This window comes from Brachyistius frenatus, unplaced genomic scaffold (genome assembly GCF_029030835.1).
Source record: "Brachyistius frenatus isolate BFR_SWC_R1_liver_20210118 unplaced genomic scaffold, ASM2903083v1 Contig_320, whole genome shotgun sequence".
Taxonomy (NCBI): Eukaryota; Metazoa; Chordata; class Actinopteri; family Embiotocidae; genus Brachyistius; species Brachyistius frenatus.
Window position 1 is genome coordinate 123,861 of NW_027210919.1, and position 13,861 is coordinate 137,721.

At 46.2% G+C, this 13,861-nt stretch overlaps 1 protein-coding gene across 2 annotated transcripts in view; it reads right to left on the reverse strand.

Annotated features, from left to right (window-relative positions):
• Nucleotides 1-400: 400 nt before the first annotated feature.
• Nucleotides 401-13,861, reverse strand: part of adgrg6 (adhesion G protein-coupled receptor G6) — a 65,364-nt gene continuing 51,903 nt past the window's right edge. For both annotated transcript variants that reach the window (XM_069723201.1, XM_069723200.1), the window contains 6 exons: nt 13,464-13,566; nt 13,195-13,345; nt 12,940-13,072; nt 11,997-12,098; nt 10,725-10,880; nt 401-4,434 (listed from right to left, as the gene is read on the reverse strand). In XM_069723201.1, the coding sequence (XP_069579302.1) occupies nt 4,223-4,434; nt 10,725-10,880; nt 11,997-12,098; nt 12,940-13,072; nt 13,195-13,345; nt 13,464-13,566 (857 nt within the window). In that variant the 3' untranslated portion in view covers nt 401-4,222. The remainder of the gene's footprint in view (nt 4,435-10,724; nt 10,881-11,996; nt 12,099-12,939; nt 13,073-13,194; nt 13,346-13,463; nt 13,567-13,861) is intronic.

Genomic DNA, 13,861 nt, shown 5'->3' on the forward strand with positions numbered 1-13,861 from the left:
CCTTGCTGATCTCAGCAGCTTCCAGACCACACACTTCATCCTGACACTGCAGCTTTAAAACCAATTTCAGGAGTCAAGAGAGCGAAACCAACGAAACCGAAGTGATCTGTGTGTGTGTGTGTGTGTGTGTGTGTGTGTGTGTGTGTGTGTGGACTGCCTCCTCTCCGTACACTGTGATAAATGATCTGGGAGCTCTTGTGTTTTCTCTCCTCACCTCACACATATCTCCCATCGGTGACCTCACCGCACGCTCAGGAGTAAATCCCAGTGTTGTGATTGGCTGAGGAGGTGAGGATAAGACGGTGAGGAGGCCACCAGAGGCCCCCGAGGACGAGGCTCTGCGACGTACAGAACCTTCTGAGCTGCCGCCGATATCCTCGTCGTCCGCGTGACACGAAAGTTCGAACACATTTCACAACTTTATTCCCTTTAATGTTGCAGTGAGTTTCAGAAAATAACATCGCTGACAAACCATAAAAAAAAAACACAAAAAAAAACATACAACATGGCTGAAACGGCTGCAGGAAAGTGTTTACAGAGTCGTAATAATTATAATAATACAAATACTAAACAACAAGGAAAGTCAATTACAATCATCTGCGTTTGGTACGATATTCATCAACGGAACCGAGTTACTCAGAAGGGTTTAAATTAACTGTAACTGTACATGTGAGAGGAAAAACAGAGGCTTCAAGATGTCGGGGGAGTTAGAAGACAAGTTACTGAACCGAAGCGGCGTTTGGAAATCATCTGGTGTCGATTCATTTCGGGTTTTAAGGTTCGAAGACTGGAAGAAATGCAGCGCTGTCACGGAGAGATCGACCGGCTTTACCGAGGCTCGACACCAACGTTCTGACCAGAAACAGACAAACCAACTTTATTTCCACAGATTCATAGAAATGGGAATAAATGCAAAAGAAAAGATCCTCTGAACGTTCGCGTTCCCTCGAGGAAGTTGCAATCAAAACTGCACAAATTTAAGTAATCTCTGTAACATTAGCGGCTTTGAGCTTCCAATTTAGCAAAGTTCCTGCAATTTTTCTGCAAAAAAAGGTCGTGAGCAGAAGCTCTGCTGAAAGTATTACGACATGAAGTCGCCTTTCCAAACAAAGCTTGACTTCATCACCATAAATAAGTGTTAACCAGATCATCAGAAATCTAAATGACACAAATCATATCCAGCGGATTTGAATGATCCAGTGCCGTATATTCAGCAGTGTTTGGCTTCGTTTTGGGGTCCGGGAGAAAAATGGATGAAGGATCCGTTTCCACCCCTCAGAACTGAGCCGGAACCAGAACCAGTGAGCTGCCAGAGGGGACTCGTCCCGTCTCAGTCTCCGGGCAACACGCCGTCCGGCTTCAGTCCTGAAGGCTGTTGGCTCGCCGTCGACACGAACGTCCGGCGAGCCAACAGTTGATGAGTCCAAAGAGTCGGACAGATTTCACTACAGATGAGGTGGTTAAACAGACGGACAGAAAACTGTACATTTACAAAATAAATAAAAAGTATATCACACAGTAAATACGGCTACAAAGCTTCTGGAAGATACGAAGATATGAAGCGACAAACAAGACAGAATCCAGACGGAGCGACGTGGGTACGATCTGTACGACGAACAACATTCGGTCCCTTTGAACCGGATGGTTCGATAAATATCCTCCATCAAATTAACATGAGTTATGCAGCTGTAAAACTGGAGGACGAACTTGATCTGTGAATCAAAGACGGCAGTTAAAGTCCACCACCGAGATCTGAACTTTATCCGATCATGTTGTTTGATTGAGTTTAAATCGAGACTTTCAACAAGTTTTTTTTTAAACTAACACAACTAAAACTTCACAAAAAAAAGTAAATATTATTTCTGGGTCAGTCTAATAAATTTATTTGGAACTTATTAGAAACTAATGCACTCATGAAATAAAGCGTCGCACACAACCGTTCTCACAAAGGCTTCAAAAACACTCCGGAAACCAAAACTGCGGCCAAATAAAAATTTCTGACGAGTCCAAACACGACTCCTGCAGTGCATTTGAACAATTTCTGTCATATAGTAACCAACTATTTTGATGGTATCCACGATACAAAGGCTGCTGGATGAATCAATAAAAGACGACTGTCAAACTGCAGCCTTTGATGTGCCAGTAAACTTGATTGCCGATGACTCAGCGTTCTTTGTTACAAATTAGAGGAAACTTGTGTTTACTTGTCAATTAGGATTTGGACTTTCTAGCCGTGATTGGAAAGTCTTATGTGAGGAGACGTTCGCGTGCAGAAGAATCGTGTTATTGTCTGAAGATGTTTTCTGGTTCCAAACGGACAGAAAAGGGTTAATTGAGCAGCAGCGTATCGAGTGTCGCTGTGCATCGGTTGTTGTTGTTGACAGGCGGGCTGGAAGCCTCCGAAAGACGCAGGAAGTGACTTTGATGGCTGTTAAATGAAATCAAATGTCGAACTGCTGCGATGGACCGTGATGCAGTGATGGAAACACGACGCTGATGTTTTTTGTCTTTGATAAATGATGAAATACAAGTCTCGGTCGCAGACTCACAAGTTTAAATTGAATTAAAGGGCCAGTTCACCCAGATCACAGAAATAATCCAGATTCTCTCCAGATTTGTGGACTCGAGTTTGAAAATGTTCTTTTTGTTGGTGCTGATATTTTAAAAAAATCGTTCAATATGTGCAGTTTTTCTGGTGGTGCTAAAATAACGTTAAAGATCTCTCCAGATACGATGATCTCATCCGTCCACAGACAGGCTCCACCGGGGGAACTCCCACCCAGAGGTCTGCACAATACAAAATCCTTTTCATCTTCATTACATTTGGGTGACGACGGGAAACGATTGATTGTTGCCGTGATTTGGATGAACTGAGCTTTCAGCGGAGTTTCCTCACGCTCGGATATCAGAGATATCGGTTCGAGATATCGACTTTGCTCTTCACGATAATAAACTTTATAATGGCGTGTGAATGTGTTAAATTGATCGACTGGCCGGCGCCTCTTTCCTGACGAAGGACCGTTTCCTGTTCCTAAAATTGGGGCGCCAGTTCGGGGCGTTACAGATTGTTTGGGTTTGTACGTACAGTCGCAGCGAACCTTCCACGACTCCAAGAAGGCACAAACGAAAGCAGATATTAACACTATAGATTACGGCACATGGACTAGATAGATGAAATATTTACACAGGATATGGCTCCACACACACAAACATGCACAAACGACCAGTTTTAACAAACATCACAGTATTAAAAAAAAAACACCAAAACAAAACAGCCTACTTTTTCCCTTTTCTTTTTCCAAGCTGACCGTTTTTTTCTTTTTTCTTGACCACCTTCCCACCTTGTGTCAACACCTTCCTCCCCCTCCCCCTCCCCTCCCCCTCCGCTCCCCTTTCATTTCCTCTCGGTTGCACAGTCTGCCAGCCAGGTCAGCCGATACTGGGATTTGATATGATACAGTAGAATCGCATCTGCGTCTCTTGACCACCCCGTGAGCTCTCGAACGCGCCTCATCGACTCGATCGTCCGCGGCGAGTTCTCAGGCTGAACATTTTTTGGGCAGGTTTTAATTTTTTCACACCATGCAAAGCGCTACGTAGCTGTTGATGCATCTTCGCTGCAATAATCCTGTCATGTGCTGCGTTTCGGCTCCTCGTGAATTCCAAAGACGCAAAACTCTTGGACTCTTTCTCATCCTCCGATTAAAATCACAGTAAAAAACGAAGCTCCCGCCACAGCTATGTGCGCGAACAATGAACACATGAAATTTTAACGGCTTTTCCAAAGTTCTGGGAGCAACCGAGGATGATGGGGGAGGAGGAGGAGGAGGCAGGCGCTCTAAGTGCGAGGACAAACACGTGTTCTTGAACGCGTCTTGAGGCTGGAGCTGGAACAGAAACCCTCCACTCTGAACGAAGCTGGCAAAGATCATAGAAAACACTCGGAGAAGCTCCGGGAATGTCGGAGGACGTTGAGGACGGTCCAAAGAGACACCGGGATTCTTCAAATGTCTGACAGCTACGGTCGTTTGAGAGTTGCAGGATGTCGGGAGTTTTTCCAGGACAGAAGAGTTCCCGACTGTTTGGCGGCCGGTCAAGAGCGAAAAACTCCAGTTCCAGTGTTGCACCTCTAACAGAAGCTGTCAGGGAGGACGTGGAGAAACAGTTTGGAGAAGAACGCGGGCGGCGGCGGCGGAAAGCTTCCGGAGAACGGAGGGCAGATCTAGAACCTGGTGCTGTGGGCGAAGCTGTCGGACATGATGATGTTCTTGTAGAAGTTGTCGGAGCGCGTGGAGCAGTAACCTTTCACCTTGTCGATCATCTGGCTAACGGGGAGGATGGAGGACGAGGAGGAAGAGGAGTTGGGCTCCGCCTCCGAGGAGGAGGACGAGGAGGAGATGCACTTGGGGCCGGTCGGGGTGGAGAAACATTTATCTGCAAAGAAGGACGAGAACACGGCGGAGTTACGACCTGATGGTGGAACAATCATTACAATCATGACTCAAAGGGACAGTTGGGCGTGTTTGAGGGGGTCGGACGAGCTGATTATCCAGTCGGTGCAGACAGTTCCTCCGTGAGTTTGCTGAGTTTTTTTGTGACTGTTGCGATTAAAAAATTTTTGATTTTGGGGCGGAAAAATTGCGATGTAATTTTCTGGAGTTGCAGGAATTAAAAAAAAAGGCTAAATTGAGAAAGATTTTAATTTTTTTTTTTTTTTAAATTTATTTATTGAAAAAACATGGGGCTAAAAGTCCTAAATCATAAAAGCTGCGTACGTTTCCAGAACAGACCGTCTGTGACTGGAATATAGAAACAAGGACTACATCAGCTGTCAAAATAAGAGCTTTAGATGCTGTTTAATTCATGTTCATTCAACACATAGACAAATGAAGCAAACAAAGACACGTCTCTTAATACTTGACGTGCGTAAAATTATCTTAGCATACATGCAGCAACGCGTCGCTTCTTCAAACTCGAGACACGCCGACCTCCATCTCCTGCAGGTAAAACGCAGACTGTGCATAAGTAACTCATAAAACCCCACTTCAAACAAACCAAACTATCCCTTTAACTCTTAAGTATTAGTATTATTACAACTTTAGACTCTGTCAGACTGAATTTTACTGATTTGCTTAAAACGGTGTTTTAGGATCCGTTTTATGAGGAATTCGTGACTTCACAGCAAGAAAAACACAACAGGGTTTAAATTACGTGGTTAAATATGCACGGCGTATATTTTAAATTAACTCAGCTGAGAAAGTAAAGCAAGGACAGGAATGTGAGTGAGGTGATGATGTCCAAGAGAAACAGAACGTATATGAGCCGAGATGTGCAGCGATATCTGGCACCACCCAAAAAAATGCTCCTGACGGCCCCGAGCCAAAAGTATTATATCAATATGATATCTGGGAAAACATGAGAAATGACGCCTTAAATCTGATACACACAAGATTATATGACCTTAAGAAGACCTCTGTTCATGTGAAGAGTCGGACGACGGAAAACCAACACCTACAACCGAAGAGATCCGGTGAGGACCGGTAAGAGCAGAAGAACATCGCTGAGGAGGAGGATGGAGGGAGGAAGGTGGAGGGGGTGATGAGGCCAAACATAAGGTCGCGCAGGCGCCGCTAACCCACCGCGAATACCTACGAAGGTCCCTCATCGAGTCTTCAGGTCACAGACGGAGAGCACTTACCTCCAACGCCCCCGAGAGCTCTGCTGCTACCATCGAAAGTCAAAAAACAAAACACTGCAGAGGTGAAACCAGCTCGGGACGTCCCGTGACTGCTAAAACGTCAAAGGTCATCCAGCGGCGAGTTGTTGGACGGTCTGACTTAGATCTGAGAGAAAACGCTACACACCAGATGCTTCCTCGTGTTATTCTCTCAGGACAGCCTTAACGAGCGCCGCAGCCTTTGGTTCTCTCTTTACCGCCGACTTCCAGCAGAACAACTGGCATCTCTCTCGCCGAGCAACCTGCTTGTTGTCTGGAGTTTTTCTGCGGTTTTATTTTTCTCGTCCGATGGGACCTTCTTCATTCCCAGAACGTTGCAATTTCGAAGGCTTTTTACGAGTCAACAGATCGAAGAACCGAGTGAAGCCGCGCTGGCTCGGGCAACGGCGTCACAACCGAAGACTCATTTCTGTTTGGGTTCGTGTTTTCACCTCGGTCAGGACGACGAGCTCGACGAGTTCAGTCGGGGACATGTTTAGTCCGAACTTCAGACAACAGGATGGGAATAACTCTTGTGTAACCGAGTCATTAAGTCTGGAATATCATATCGACATCGGGCGCCATGGCAACGGGGTTCTTCAACACGACCACACATTTCGAGTCTGACTCTGAGGGACGAAAACATGAGTTTACCCATAAGCTCAGAGCAACGTTGTTCTTCTACTATATTTACACTATCATTAGTGTTAGCTAAAGTTAGCCACCACGCTAATGTTTTTTTCTGCTATGTTGGGCAGACGTGCCAAAGTCGATGCTAATAATGTGAGAACATCTGGAAATGTTCATCCGTTTGAAATATTTGTCTGCAACATTCAGAGTCTCTGAAGAGTTTCTTCAAACATAATGATTACTTCGAGAGTCTTCACAGGCGTTGAAACAATAATTTTGTCAAGTTGCTAAAAATGTCATTATGAATTAATACTCGTGTCGTTACAGTGAAATTCTTTCTAACTCCAGTCGTGTCTTGTTGGGCTGACACTAGCAGCCCTACGAGTTTGACATTTAGTGGAAAATGGGCCAAACCAGCCAAGTGGAATGTAGTTTCCAACGCGGGCCAAATTAAACCGGCGGTGTCAGCGTTACGGAGCGGGACGACGTTCAGCTCCGGTCTGATTCCTGCTCTTCAGCCAAAGTGTTCCTTGGCACGCGGCGGGAGATCTTCGTCATCCGCGCTGTCGGTGCCTAATTAAACAGAGCGGGAGTCAAGCTGGCGTTTGGCCTCGCGCAGCGTACAGAGTCCCGACATCTCTTCCAACCGGTGTCGCTAGGCAACAAGAAATGTTTTCCTGCTGGCACGAGCCGCAGTCACGATTTCCCCCCCGATCCGCAGCTGATGTACCCGCCGGGCCTCATGCAGGAACGCTGCACCTGGTCCTGTTCACATTTGTTGACCCCGATGTTTGTTTTTCTGTTCCTGCGTCGTCCCTGAAGATTCACCCTGGACGTCACACCGCAGTGCGCTTCGGGACAGAGATGGAGCTCAGAGGGGCGTCCCACCTCGGGGACGGTCAGGTCAGCCTCCAGTCATGAGCTGTGCGCTGAAGAGCTTCTGTGACCTCGAACATCTGGAAACTATGAGGTGAGAACCGAGATGTTGTTGCCTCAGAGAGATTACGATCATATCGAAGGTAAAAATACTGGAAAATACTTCCTTTTTAATTTTGTTGTGCAGAAGATGCGTACAAAAAGTAGTCACAGCGACACTTTGTAATATTAATGCGATCACGATACGACGTTTTTTAAGGACACCGGAGAGCCTTTTAATGGAGCAGGTAGCAGCACCAGCTGGTGAGGTCGAAGTCGTTTACACCGCTGGAGTCCAGGTGACGTATCGCCAATAAAGCTGGCTTCTAATCAGGACAGACGTTTTCATGACTTCTTTTATTGGGACACAAAAATGGTGAAAAACAAACCAGACTGCTCCGAACAGGAGGTCAGAAAAATATAGGTGGTTAAACTACTACGGACACTTTTACAGCCGCGAGTTTAGTAGGACATCAACAACAGTCTCTACTTCTTTACATCCTACGGCCGGTCGTGCCGACGGACGTTTCCTCCCCGTCGGATCCATCTGGAAACGCTAACGTGTTTGGAAAAGCTCCTCTCAGCTGCCGCGGACGCTCCGCTCAGCTCGCCCACATGTTCGGTGTTTGGCCGAGCTGCGTGACTGCCGGGGTGATGGCTGAGTAACAACATAAGGAATGACAGGGGAAGGAACCGCCAGCTTTTGGCCGAGTCTGATGAGACAACAAGAAACGTGGAACCGATTATTTGCTGCAGCCTTCGCGCTGAATTCTGGCCAGTCGCGTTGCATTTCAACATGTCGGAGCTCAGATCCTTCGTCCAACCAGACAAAAGGTTTCGGACTCAAAAAGAGCTCAAAGTTCCGTCAACGTTAACCTCAGACACCAAATTCTCGCGTCCGTCTCACGTTGGTTCGTGAACGTTATGAAGCCTCCAGTTCAGATTCTGTACTTTCATATACGTACTAAACCTTTCTTTACATTCACACTTTTAACTGTCTGAACTAAAAGTATAAAAACACACACACACACACACACACACACACACACACACACACACACACACACACACACACACACACACATCCGTGACACAACCGGTGCAACACAAACCCCCGAAGTATGCGTGTGGTCCGCACGCTGAAGCGCACGACTTCACCGCGGCAACCGCCGGCCGTGATTTACGGCGACATCCGGCATCAGTCACGAGCACGTGTTTCACCCCAAGAGGCTCCGACAGGAACACTCACGTTTTAAGAGGCGACACTCACGACTAACCGAGCGCTACATCCCGAGACAGATTACGAAAGCTGCAAGCAGAGTGGCAGCTTTCTGTCTTCAGGCAGGCGGAATTAGTTCGCTGGATTAACGACATGTTGGAAACGAGGTTTTGTCGACTGTATTTAACCTTTCGCTTCGATTTCTGCTGCTACTTTACTACTGAGAGTTTAATTAGGTCAGAAAAGCAGCAGAAGTCATATGTCATCTTTTTTTTACTCCACAATGAACACGAGCTTTCCGAGCTGAACCAAGTGCTTTTTGTTTTGGTTGCTGAAACCACAGAGAACCTGACAGCAGTGGAAAAATGTTGGCAGTGAAAGTGTTGTGGTTGTGAACAGGATGAAATTTCAGGCTATTATGTTGAAGAAAGCCGCAAAAACCTCTTTGTTTTACTCTAAAATTGGTGGAATGAGTCCTCACTGGCCAGTGATTTAATATAATAAAATAAAAAAAGAAAAGAAAATTCTGTTATTGGCCTGTGATGAATTTGAAAGAAATGATATAATTTTATTTGTTCCAATTCTTAATAATTCTTCGATTTGTCGAGCTGCGAAGGATTTTGTTCCTCTTTTGTGTTGAGTTTGGCTGATATACTTCCCCGTCTCTCAAACACACTAACAATATTTACTGTTGGTCAGATATCTCAGATTAACAACAGAATGAAAACACCTGTTGCAGCTGCACAGACCCGGTTTACAGTTCATCTACATTCAACTGCAGGTTTCGGTTTCAATTTTTCCGTCGTTTCTTTTTGGTCAATTCGAGTTCTCACTAACGGTCACAGGAAGCTCGTCGTCGGATCGTTTCCAAGAGAAGCGATCGGTCAGTCGGCGGAGCTTGCAGCATCAGTTACCATGGCGATGAATCCCCGGGAAAGAAGTGAAGCGGCTTCGTAGTCCTGAAAACCTGTTCGACCTCAACGGGTCTATCAGGTCTCTTTTTAAACAAAATAACTTCTGCAGGTCGAGTTCGAGCAGGTTTACTGGGCTTTGTTTTTCTAATTAAATGACATTGGACTGAACTGTTTCCAAAGCTTTTTCATCTCTGAAAAAAACAAAGATGAGAGACAAAATTCGTATAAAAGTACGCCGTAAATATTGATGGCTCTGGGGAAACGTGAGACCGGCCGGCTGCGGAATGATTCATCGTATTTATTGATCTCATTATTTTCTGTCACAAAAGAACTGCGTCCCGCTGATTTCAACGGAGCAGATGTTTAATTTACTAGCGTGAGTTGATGACATCATAATAATAACCGGATTCAAACACAAACATTTGGTGTTAATTTCAAATCAGCGAATCCAAACGAGCGGGAGTTCCTCGGCGTGATGTGAACCTCGGCGTTAGCGCTCATCGGCGATCCAAAACAAACTCATCAAACACGCTGCGGATGTTAGCGGGGGAGGGGATGCAGGGTGCGCTTGTTTCTGCACCCCAGGGCACTCTGGGTGGGTGGGTGGACTTGAGTTTGAGTATCAGAGAGAGGTTTTGTAAGTGGAACCTCGTCCCCACTCAGCGTGTCTTGGGGGGGCGGGAACAAGACGGCGTGCGCGTGTATGACATCACAGTGATCGGACCAATCACAGCAACACAATTCACGGCGGCTGCTTTCCCAAAACGTCTACCGGCCGCAGTGCAATTTTTTCATCCAATTAAAAGTCGAAAACGTCGCAGTTTGAACCTCAACGTGCACTTTGACCTCGAGTGTTTTGGGAAAGCGGATCACGTGATGCCGGAAGCAGGAAGTCAAACTCGGCTTTTTTTTTTCTTTTTTTTCAGCTTTTACCTCCGTGGTGTCCTCCGCTCGCTCTCGTTATTGGTTGGAGGAGCTTTCTACACACCAAACACAAGATGATACACCAACGTCACACGGGGAACGGGGATGTGACAGGGGGGAGGTTTCCATGGCAACAGAGACAGACAAACAAACAAACAAACCTGCAATAATCACAAAACTATAGCTGGGAACTGCGTTTACGTGCCGACTCCGTTCGGTTTCTGATGTTTAAAGGAAAAAAAATAAACAACAGAGTCGGCACATAAACGCGGTTAAAACAAGTTTATTCTTCATCCGTTCATCTGTCAGGAATATAAAAATATAAAAATATAAACTACGACGCCAGAGCAACAAACATGAAAAAGAATCCCGACTTCCTGCTCGTCGTCAGGTGACGTGGTCTCACCTGTGCTGCTGTGTCGCTTGGTGAAGGGGTTGAGCGTGGCCTTGGCCTTGGAGGTCCAGTTGCCGGTGCTGGAGCCGAAGGAGCTGGAGGACAGAGACTTGCCCAGGTTGTCCGAGCTCACCTTCTTCGTGTTGTTGGTGGCCGTCTTGCTCCAGTCTGCGTCGGAGAAACACACGAGTCAGCTCGCACATCGTTTCCCGCCGGAGGACCGAACTCCTCTACGTTTATCTGACGGAAGCTCTACGGCCGTCGGGGAGAAGTTGTCCAAGTTAATGAAGCTTGAATGAAGTCTTTCAAATCTCCTCTTCAAACACGCTTTCTACCGGAGACATTGTTGATTTTAGTGATCCACTTTTATTTCTTTTATGCTGTAACTGTTTTTGTTTTATGATTTGTGTTATTTGATCAGTGTTTTCAGGCATGTTTTAGATTTAGAGCTTGTTTTGTTTTAATGGCTGATTTTATTTGAAGCAGTTTAAATTAAACATTTTTGTTTTTATTGTCTATTATTTGCTTTCATAACACATTCCCAGCTGTTTATAACTGTTTAATTTGTTGTTACCTGGAAAAGCAGCAGAAAATAGAAGGATTAGTTCTTTCTTTTTTAAGACTTCTTCCTCATGAGAAAATTCATCTGCAACAGTTTTGATTTTTCTTTATCACAAATCGTACTGAAAAAAAAAAAAATTTAATGTTGTTTTAAATAGCTAAAAAAGTCTGTCTTCATAAAAAAGGAAATAAACACAACACAACACAACAAACCATTAACTCGCAGCAGGACACAAATCTGTAAATTCAATGAGGACCTGTGTGACGCTGAAATTTGTCCCCCATCACATTCTGGGACCTCGTCTTGCCTAAAACTAACCAACAGAATGGGGGACAGATTTCAGCGTAACTCACTATCGCCCTGTAATGTACAAACAAATTGAATTGAATTCTTACGGATTAAACTTTTAAGTACTTTTAATGTTGCTTAAAAAAACCCATGAATGTTACATAAGTTGTATTTTAACCAACAATATGATTTGTTTTGGAGGACTCCCGGTCTTTGAGAGACGACTGAACTTGTATCTATTTTTTATTAGCTATAAAGCCCAGGTGACTTAGGTTTTATGTTTTAATAAAGCGTCCTCCTCTTTCTTTTTTTTTTTTCCAGGGCTGCTGTGGGAACCCGGCAGGAGTCCAGCAGGACTCCCGAGGAGGGATTCAACCTGAGACAAACACACGGGGCAGACAGACAGACGGACGGACGGACGGACGGACAGATACCTGAGTTGTCGGACAGCCTGAAGCGGCCGCAGCAGAGGTATCGCCTCCACTGCTTCTGCACGTTCTCCTTCAGGGCGCAGTGGAAGATGAAGATGAAGAGACCTGAGGGGGGATGAAGAACAGAGGCGGGAAGATGAGGCGTTGCCGTCACAACCAGGGCACAGCTGACCCACATTTTACAAAAGAACTGGGTCAGAAAGACACGGGATCATCCCAAGTTTGTGCAGGAATTTTCACTCATCATTGGGCCTCCATGTCTCATCCGGTTTCCCGACCTCATGACGTCCTCCTTCTCTTCATAGATGAGGTTTAGTTTGTTGTTGTCCAACTGTGACGGATCCACAGACTCTATGTTAAAGTGTTTGTGGCTTCGGGTCTGAAAAATGGTTCCGATGCAGAAGTGTCTTCAGCTGCAATACCAGCGAGTGCCACTAGAGGTCGGCTCCAAAAAGCCTCCGGCTCCATAGACTCCCATTCAACTTCTGTCATCAAATCCAAAGTGAATAAAATGTGTCCATCAGTTATCTCGAGACTTCTAAACGGCCGTTCACAAGCCGACGGGTGACGTCACTGCTGGTTGCTGCTTGGTTCCGACCCAAACAGGTCCAGTTCACATCGTCCCCCAGAAGGTTTCCAGATAAAGATCATCCTCAAAACTTGGTAAACCTCAAAGCACCAGACCGTCTCCGTCTGTAGCTGTAAGTTCAGGAGGACACGGTGACCTCGAGAGGTCGGGAAACCAGATGAGACCAAAGTGATGAGACCCATTGAAGAATAAAAATGCCTTCACAGTCACGAACTGGTTTCAACCTGAATCAGCAGGTCACACACCGCCTGTAACTTTAACTCATGTAATCCGAGCGTTCGCACTCGAAGGAGCTTTTATAACGAGCGTCGGACCCCCGTGTCTCTCCGAGTCCAATGAATGAGACGGTTTCTGCACCTTGCAGTGAGTTGAAGATGGCGAACAGGTACATGAAGGCCAGGCTGACGGGACCCCAGGCGAACAGAGCGAAGCCCCACGTCATGCCGAGCAGGAAGGTGAGGCTGATGACGCTGCGCAGGTTTCGTAGAACCTGTCGGACAGAACGGAAGTTAAAACTCGGTTTCAGGACCGTCAGGCTGCTTTCAGAAGAAAAGTCACGGTAAATAATCAAATTCACTGCCGACAACAGAGCGTGATCTGGAGAAGCCGAACCTCCTCTTGCAGCGTGCGGTTGCTCCGTTTGCCGTTGCGTCCGCAGATCTGCAGCATCACCACGATGAACATGGCCACGTTGAGGAGGAACACCAGGCAGAAGTAACCGACGCAGGTGGTGTAGAAGACGATCGAATTCTGGATCCAGCAGCTGCGGAGGAAACACGAGTCCGCTGGTTTCTCACGCCAACACACAGCTGGAGTTCAAGAACTCACTTGACTTTGTCGGGCTGAACGTTGACGTACGACTTCTTTCTGTGGTCACTTACAACTCCGAGGATCCCTCCGCCGACTCTCCTCCGCCGTACTCCTGCAGGCCGTAAGAGTTTTTATCCACCGCGACGACGATCCCCACCAGCACCGCCGGAAGTCCTGGAACCAACACACAGGTTAGCAGAGCAGCTCCCGGGTGCTCCTCTCTGGACTCTGCGGTCCGGTTCACACCGGACATTAACACCCGGCTGATCACAGCAGAGATCCCATCTCCACGCTGGGAGGTAGTCTGAGACGCAGACATCCAAATTCTTTTAGGAGTGTGAATACTCAAATAATATCCAATATGTTAAACTCAGTCCCAAACCAGTCTTAAAAATAGTCTTAAAACCAATTACCATTCTGTAAGTGTGATTCTATGAATATGCAAATAGTCCCCGCCCCTAACCGCACC